Source organism: Saccopteryx bilineata, chromosome 4 (genome assembly GCF_036850765.1).
Source record: "Saccopteryx bilineata isolate mSacBil1 chromosome 4, mSacBil1_pri_phased_curated, whole genome shotgun sequence".
Lineage (NCBI taxonomy): Eukaryota > Metazoa > Chordata > Mammalia > Chiroptera > Emballonuridae > Saccopteryx > Saccopteryx bilineata.
The window spans coordinates 3,952,305-3,960,909 of record NC_089493.1 but is presented as its reverse complement, the minus strand read 5'-3'; the positions used below and the strand labels follow the sequence as shown (position 1 = coordinate 3,960,909).

The 8,605-nt window shown below is 60.2% G+C and overlaps 1 protein-coding gene across 1 annotated transcript; it reads right to left on the bottom strand.

The window, feature by feature from the left end:
- ANKRD9 (ankyrin repeat domain 9) lies at positions 1–3,828 on the bottom strand. Its single transcript, XM_066276834.1, has 3 exons — positions 3,573–3,828; positions 2,107–2,166; positions 1–1,089 (listed from the first exon to the last, which is right to left on the bottom strand). Exon 3 carries the CDS (start codon positions 1,034–1,036, stop codon positions 89–91), a length of 948 nt encoding a protein of 315 aa, XP_066132931.1. The 5' UTR covers positions 1,037–1,089; positions 2,107–2,166; positions 3,573–3,828; the 3' UTR covers positions 1–88.
- Positions 3,829–8,605: the final 4,777 nt, after the last annotated feature.

The following is an 8,605-nucleotide window of genomic DNA, read 5'->3' as shown; positions in this document are numbered from 1 at the left end:
TACAGAGATCGATATATGTAAAGTGCCAGGTACAACGCTCTGAAAAATAGAATTTTCCAAAAATCCAGTGCCCAGAGTGCCCCGTGAGCTACCCCTTGCCCGTGAGGTCCAGTGGCTGCAGGAAGGGCGGCAGCGGCAGCTCGTCCAGGGCTTCGGGGAAGCGGCAGGGCGAGATGGCGGTGACTAGCACCTGCATGGAGCGCAGGAAGAGCGAGGGCGGGGCCAGGCCCGCCAGCCACTGGAATTTGTCTTCGCCCAGCAGCCGCTGCCAGCGCGGCCGGTCGCGCAGCAGCTGGCAGCGGATAGGGCCAGCAGCACCCGCGGGTGTGTACAGTACCAGCAGGTCCAGCAGCAGGAGGGAGCGCCGGCGCGGCTCCCCGGGGGCCACAGGCGCCCCAGCAGCTGGAGTGGCCTCGGCGTCGAGGCCCAGCTGGCGCAGCAGCAGCTCAAGCGGAGTGAAGCCACTGCCGTCACGCAGGCCAGGGGAGGCGCCGTGGCCGAGCAGCAGGAAGAGGCACTCGGGTCGCAACAGCTCGCAGGCCACATGAAGGGACGTTCCGCCGCCCTCCGCACGGCCGCAGCCCCGCCGGTCGAGCAAGCACGCACGCTCCTCGGACGGGAAGTCCCTTATGGTGCGCAGGATGCGGCGCAAGACGCCCACGCGGTTGTACCGCACGGCCAGCGCCACGTGCAGCCCGGGCGCAGCGCAGCACCGGAAGGCGGCGCTGGGCGGCGCGAGCGCACGCCTGGGGAACGTGGCCAGCAGGTAGTGCGCGTAGGCCTGGTGGTCGTGCACGAGCGCGTAGAGCAGCGCCTCCGATGGCGAGTAGGCGGCGGCGCGCCCGCGCTCGTCCCAGTGGAAGGCCTCGCTGGCTCGCATGTCTTCCAGCAGCCACACCGGCAGCAGGTCGCGCACTGCTCGGTAGAAGGCGAATGCGGACTTCCGGCACTGCTTCTGCGCCTGCGAGCGCGCTGCGCTGGCGCCCTCGGGCCTACCTTCCGCACTGCCCCCGGGCCGCTGAGCGTCCCAAGGCATTCTGGCGAAGGGGCGACTCCTGGCCTCACTGCATGGGCTCTGCGGCCAACAACCTACGGGCAGAGGGGACCATACAGTGAGGCATCTGGGCCCCTGTCCCCACTGCCCGGCTCAACCTGGGAAACCTGAAGGCCAGAGAGAGGAATCTTGATCACCTCTCCCAGGGAGGGCCCGGTGGTACGGGGCTCTGTACCTATCTCTAGCCTCGGACCTGCCCGTCCTGTCATTCCTCGCAGCTCCCTTCTCTCCCAGACCCTGACGCACCCCCCACATCCTTGATCTAGCTGCACCTGACCTCCCTCCTGAAATCCACTCCTTCTCTAGCATCTCTACTAGATATGCCCTTCGCAGCCTGTGCCCCCACAGCTCCACCCACCGTCAAGACCACACTGAAAAGGCACCACCAGCCCTGGCCGGTTGGCTCAGCGGTAGAGCGTCGGCCTAGCGTGCGGAGGACCCGGGTTCGATTCCCGGCCAGGGCACACAGGAGAAGCGCCCATTTGCTTCTCCACCCCCTGCCACGCTTTCCTCTCTGTCTCTCTCTTCCCCTCCCGCAGCCGAGGCTCCATTGGAGCAAAGATGGCCCGGGCGCTGGGGATGGCTCTGTGGCCTCTGCCCCAGGCGCTAGAGTGGCTCTGGTCGCAACATGGCGATGCCCAGGATGGGCAGAGCATCGCCCCATGGTGGGCGTGCCGGGTGGATCCCGGTCGGGCGCATGCGGGAGTCTGTCTGTCTCTCCCTGTTTCCAGCTTCAGAAAAATGAAAAATAATTAAAAAAAAAAAAAAAAAGGCACCACCACCACCCCTCACCCTCCAGCCAACGGAGGCTCTGGGAGAGTTTCTGCTCCCACCTGGGCCCGGAACATCCAACCCCAAACAGAGAAAAGGCCGGGTAGGGGGTAGGAAAGTTGCACCTTCATCTCAAGCTGTGACAAGTCCTTTCTGTAGGACAAATCCCTGTCCCAGTCCTACCCAACCCTGACCCTGACCTCTGACCCTTGACCAGTGTGGGGACTCCCCAGAACCTCCCAGCAAGGCAGGATAGGGGCAGAGACTAGACTCAGACCTACCTGGTTCCTGCACTGAGATCACCTAGTTCTGCAGACATGGGTCTGCCTCAGCTTCTTCATCTGTAAGAAGAGAGGGGCCCTGGCCGGTTATCTCGGTTGTAGTGTCCTCCCAAAACACTAAGATTGTGGTTCCATTCCCGGTCAGGGCACACATGGGAAGAGATAAATGAATGCACAACCAAGTGGAACAACAAATGAATGCTTCTCTGTCTCTTTCTCCCTCTCTCTCTCTCTCTAAAATAAATCAATACATTTAAAAAGTTAAGCCTGACCAGGCGGTGGTGCAGTGGATAGTGTCGGACTGGGATGCGGAAGGACCCAGGTTCGAGACCCCGAGGTCGCCAGCTTGAGCACGGGCTCATCTGGTGTGAGCAAAAAGCTCACCAGCTTGGACCCAAGGTCGTGAGCAAGGGGCTACTCAGTGTGCTGAAGGCCCGCAGTCAAGGCACATATGAGAAAGCAATCAGTGAACTAAGGTGTTGCAATGAAAAACTAATGATTGATGCTTCTCAACTCTTTCTGTTCCTGTCTGTCTGTCCCTATCTATCCCTCTCTCTGACTCTCCCTCTGTCTCTGAAATAAATAAATAAAATAAAAAAATAAAAAGTTAAAAGAAGTAGGGGAGAATGCAGGCTGCCACCCAAACATGATGTTTGCAAGATCTCCACACCCCAAGCTCCTGGAAGGAAGCCGGAGGGCAAGGTGTGCACCACAATTTACAGTCCGCAAACTCCAAGTCAGCTACCTCTCGATCTTCCCAGCTACTAGGTACTGTCCTCCCATTTTCCAGCAGGGGACAAGCTTGTCAGCAAGTCATGGTAGAGCCAGGCCTACAACCCAGATCTCCTGCCTCCCATTTTGGGCTCATTAAACATGTGGGGGTGTCCCAACCCACAGGGAGCCCAACCTGAGCTGTGACCTTGTCCTCTGAGTCCCCAGCCTTAACCTGAGCCCTGGCCTCGGACCCCGGCCCAAGGTACCCACTGCTTTCCCTCAAAGCTAAGCCCTCGGTCACAAAGAGTCCGGGTAACTAAGTTATGGAGATGGACAAGGTAGGGGTGGGCTGCAGCCACAGCACCCTTTTGGGGGGCACTATGACCGGAGCAACCCCCACCCCCACGCCTGGGTCTCTGCGCCCCAGGTGTACCCTGTGTGGACACCGCGGGGCGCCGGGCGCGTTATGTAAAGTTTGGCTGCCCCACGTCACCGGACACTGAGTCATGGCCAAGGCTCGGTGAGTGGGGGGTTGGGCTGGCGCCTCCCCAGCCGCCCGCCAGCTCCTCCTGGTCCCCTCTCGGCGACACGGTGGATCCTCGCATGGCGGGGGACGAGGCCAGGGTGTCAGCGGGCCGGTGGCCGGCGCAGCGAGGGCTACACCTGCGCGTGTGCCCGAGGGACGTCCGGGGGGCGTCGGCAAGGGGAGAGCGCCCCGGGCAGGGGCTGCGAGCCGGAGGAGGGGGACTCACCGTGGGGGGCGGTGGGGCCGCAGGCCTGGCGTCCCCGCCCCCGCTGCGGGCCGGGACGCGCGCGGGCCCTCCGCGGAGAGGTGCGGAGGCGAAGATCCCCCGACGGACGGATGCGAAGGAGCCACCGCCGCCCGCGCCCGCCGCAGCCGCGCTCTGAGGCGCCGCGGGCCGTGCCCAGGGCGGCGTTGCGGGCGCCGGCGGCGGGCGGGCGGCGCAGTGCAGCCCCGGCCGGGCAGGACCGCGGGACCGTCCGCCGCCGCCATTGGCCCTCGCTGCTGGCCCCCGCCGCCGACTATTGGCCGCCGCGCTGCACCATTGTTACGTCACCGGCCGGAGGGCGGGGCGCCCAGCCGGACCCGCGGAAAAGTTCGGAGAAACTTGAGGGCGCGCTGGGGGCGGGGACGACGCGGGGCGGGGGCGGGGCCTCCTGAAACCGGAGCCGCGGCGTCTAGGGAAGGCCCGGGGCGGCGGGTGCCCCGGCGCCGAGGTGGGGGGGCGCGTCCGGTCCCCGCCTGCGGTGCCACCGCTCGGTGAGAGTATGGGCGCGCGCGTGGATGCGCCGGGTCCGCCAAGCGGGCCTTGCCTTGTCAGCTCACGAGTCATATTCCAGGTCCCCTTTGTACTGACTCTCTGTGACCTTGGGGGAGACTGTCTGTACAGGGATCAAAAGGCAGGAACTATGACCCCTAAGGGCCCTGACCCGCGTTTGGCCCTGATAGGGTAGGAGCATCGGAGCCCAAGCTCCATGGGTTCCAAGGTTTGGGGCACCGCGCTTTGCACGCCAGAGATCATGCTGAGACCCAACCAGAGACCGCCACCCAAAGCTCTGTCTCACCTCTGTGTAGTGTGGCCTTGCAGGTCCAGACCACATGCCTCCAGGGTCCCTGACCACCGCCAGATTCACAGGAACCAAGTCATAGGCCATGGGGGAGGACTACAGGGAGCACTTTCCTGGCAATCTGGGGCCACCTCTGCCTCGCCTGGCTTTAGTCTCTTCCCCTCTCTAGGCTTCAGTTTCCCTACAGTTTCTCCCAACTTTCCTGTTCTGAGTGTCTTTTGAGTATGATGGGGTCCAAGTGAATGGAGTTCATGGGGTTAACCTTTGGCCTTTGGGAGACCCCCAGGCCCTGGGTGACATCTGAAGGGAGGGGGCGACTCAGGTGAACGACTTGTGGCTCAAGGCCGTAGCCACCCTGCTCCTTTGGCCCCATGCTACTCTTCAAAGGCTGGAGTGGAGACCTCAGATGTCTCCATGGCTACCCATGCAATGAGGGTGAAAGGGTATCAGCTGTAGGTTCCGTGTGTGCTGGCCTTGGGACAGGTCTCTCTCCGCCCCTTGATGTCCTGCTCCACCCCCCTTCCACTCGCCCTCCTTGCTGGGATTCCCAAAAAGCCTCTTTCTAAAAGTCAAACCGGACCCCATTTCTTTACTGCTTAAGAACTTGCTGTGGACATTGACTTAGCCAGAAAGATGAGGGGAGAGGAAAGGCATTCTTGGTCAGGACACCACTGGAGCAAAGGTCTGGGAGTGGCAGAGGGAGGCTGCAGAGGTCAGTTGGGGCAAATCACATAGGACAAGGAGCTTGGGTTTGTCCTGAGCACATGGAGGCAGAGGGAGTCGGAAGTCAGTCAGTGAATTATTTCAGGCACAAAGAAATAATCCAGTTAAAAAAAAAATAACACATGGGCCTGACCTGTGGTGGTGCAGTGGATAAAGCATCGACCTGGAAATGCTGAGGTCACCGGTTTGAAACCCTGGGCTTGCCTAGTCAAGGCACATATGGGAGTTGATGCTTCTAGCTCCTGCCCCCCTTCTCTCTCTCTCTCTCTGTCTCTCCTCTCTCTCTCTCTCCCTCTCCTCTCTAAAATGAATAAATAAATAAATAAATTTTTAAAAAAATTATAATAACACATGGATCCCTGGCCAGCTAGCTCAGCAGTAGAGCATCGGCCTGGTGTATGGAAGTCCTGGGTTTGATTCCCGGCCAGGGCACACAGGAGAAGGGCCCATCTGCTTCTCCATCCTCTCCTTCCTCTCTATCTCTCTTCCCCTCCCGCAGCCAAGGCTCCATTGTAGCAAAGTTGGTCCCGGCACTGAGGATGGCTCCATGGCCTCCGCCTCAGGTGCTAGAATGGCTCCAGTTGCAGCAGAACAATGCCCCAGATGGGCAGAGCATCGCCCCCTAGTGGGCGTGAAGGGTGAATCCTGGTCAGGCACATGCTGGAGTCTGTCTCTCTGCCTCCCCGCTTCTCACTTCGGAAAAATACCAAACAAATAAGTAAATAACACATGGAGAAATCTGAAGGTCCCTGTGCCTGTCCTGCCCTGGGTCTTTCCCATGGTGGTGGCTGACATTGTCACACTCTCCCTCATTGCACCAGTCTGCCTTCAGTCTCAGCTGCTTGCCTTTTTCTCCCAAGGTTACTTTTCAGCCCACCTCCTGGGGTACATGCTGCTCTGGGTCACACATCGTTGCCGCTGGAGTCTTCCACTGCTGGAAGTTGCCCCCTGTGCCTGGCAAGTGTGTGGCCTCCTCAAGCTGCTGTGAACATCCCTGCCCACACCTCCTTGATGGGGTCTGTGCCCGGGTGAGAGGGTGGTGGTGCAGGGTAGCTTACGCCTCTCCACAGTAGCTTCATTGGTTGCCTCAGGGCACGAAGAGAGGGTTCCCTCAGGGAGGTGAAGAGCTGCTGGGGTAGGCGGTGTGGGCAGAGCATGGGGAGGAGGCCTCAATCCCCCGGAGACCAAGGAGGCACTGAGCAGGGGGGGATGGGAGGACTGCCCTGCCCAGGCCCTGAAGCCCACGCGGGCAGAGGGTGCTTACTAGTATGGCCTTCTTGATATGGGTTTGGCCATTGACCGTGATACGCTTCTCCTGGGACCCCAACCGAGACACACTCTGCTCTCCCTTGAGAGAGCCTGTCCCACCAGTTCCAGCATCTGTGTGTGCCCAGGTGGGGAGCTGTGGTCAGGGAGGTCCGAGAGATGGAGGGCGAGCCGGTGGGCGGACAAACACAGGAGGGTCCTGCAGGGCGGTGTGAGGACTCCAGGAAGCCGAGGAGTGACCTAGGCATCTCAGGTTGTCCCTGGCGTGGTCTGGAGGTCTCTGGAGAGAAGTGGTTGAGTTCTGTGCAGATTCTGACCACTGGCATGGGTGTCACAGGGAGAGACAGCCCAGGTTGCCTTAGGCTGAGCACCTGAAGGCGGGGAAGGGACGGGAGGCGGGGCGTTGGTGGAGCTGCCTCTGGGCCACGTTGAGGGCGAGGCCTCCGCTGGCGATAAACACCCGGATGTCACATAGGAAGTGGGCACTGGAAGCAGGACACCAGCAGACAGAGAAGCAGAGGCTTGAAGGCCAGAGCTGGGCCCTCTAGCACTGGGGTCAGGAAGAGGGGACGGAGCGAGGTGCTGGGAGAGGGCCGGGAAGTCAAAAGGCACAGCGTTCCCAGAAGGTGTGCTATGGAGGAAGGGGTGGTCAGCTGGGACAAGAGCCACTAGTGGGTCAAGAGGATCTGGCTATTTGTAGGTTGTGAGGCCCTTCACAGAGAGTTATGGGAGCAGCAGAAGCCTCTCTGGATAGGGCTGGGGGTAGGGCTGGAGAAGGCTGTGAGGGACACAGCAAAAAGTAGGAGCTCAGGGCAAGGGGGTACAGAATGCAGGTGTGGAACTAACACACATGTGGGCATATGAGTGGTGGAGACAGGCCTGGGCCAGGCCTGTATGGGGAATAGGCGGGGCCAAAGGAGAGGGTGGGAACAGCCTACCACCTGCCAGCACATCACCAGAGGCCTGCCCTTCCACCACCTAGTTAGACCAGGCCACAGCGCACCTGACCTCCGAGGGCCTGCTTCTTCCCCCTGCGGCTTCCCTGCTGGAGGGCAGGGCTTATCCTCACCTGCCCTTGGGCCCCAGGTCTCTCACCACTCCCCACTCTCACCAGTCCCCATCCCATCTAACTGGTCTCTTCAGGCTCAGCTGGAGATGCCAGCACTGACCAAAGACAATAAAACTAGGGGAACACTGCCTGACACAGTGAATAGAGTCAACCTGGGACACTGAGGTCCCAGGTTCGAACAAAACCCCGAGGTCCCCAGCTTGAGTGCAGGCTCACAGCTTCAGCGCAGGGTCGCTGGCTCAGCTGGGAGCCCCCCAACCAGGTCAAGGCACACATGAGAAGCAATCCGTGAACAACTAAAGTGCCACAACTATGAGTTGATGCTTCTCATCTCTCTCCCTTCCTGTCCCTGTCTGTCTCGTCACTAAAAATAAATAAACTTAGGGGAGCATCGTGAGCTCCTGGGAGCCAAAGAGCCCTCACATACACAGCGAAGGAGTGACATTCAGAATGTATAGTTCCTGCCACCCAGTTAGAAAGATTAAGTGGATAGAGGATGGGGGGGGGGTACCAACAGGCAATTGACACGCTGGCCAGTCAACACAGGAAGACACCCGGCTTTGTAAGGAATCAGCAAGTGTATAACCTTTTGTTCTGCCTCTTACTGGCCAGAGCAGAGGTGTGGGCACCACCTGTGCCAGCGAGGTAGGAGCCAGGCCCTCTCCTGCTGGACGGGGGGGCACCTGGAAGCCCCCTCCCCCGGCAGGGACACTGCTTGTGCTCTTGGGTCCAGCGGTTTCTTTTGTGGGCATCTTGTCCTAGATAAGTATTGGTCCATGATATTCATGGCTGTGGTTATTCATCTGCCTAATTTTTAAGGTTTTTTTTTTTTGTTTTTTTTTGGGGGGGGGTTTGTATTTTTCTGAAGCTGGAAACAGGGAGAGACAGACAGACTCCTGCATGCGCCGGACGGGGATCCACCCGGCACGCCCACCAGGGGGCGATGCTCTGCCCCTCCGGGACGTCACTCTGTCGCGACCAGAGCCACTCTAGCACCTGGGGCAGAGGCCAAGAAGCCATCTCCAGCATCCGGGCCATCTTTTGCTCCAATGGAGCCTTGGCTGCGGGAGGGGAAGAGAGAGACAGAGAGGAAGGAGAGGGGGAGGGGTGGAGAAGTAGATGGGCGCTTCTCCTGTG

Excerpts from the sequence above, each read along its gene's own strand:
- ANKRD9 (XM_066276834.1), bottom strand. The coding sequence starts at position 1,036 with ATGCCTTGGGACGCTCAGCGGCCCGGGGGCAGTGCGGAAGGTAGGCCC.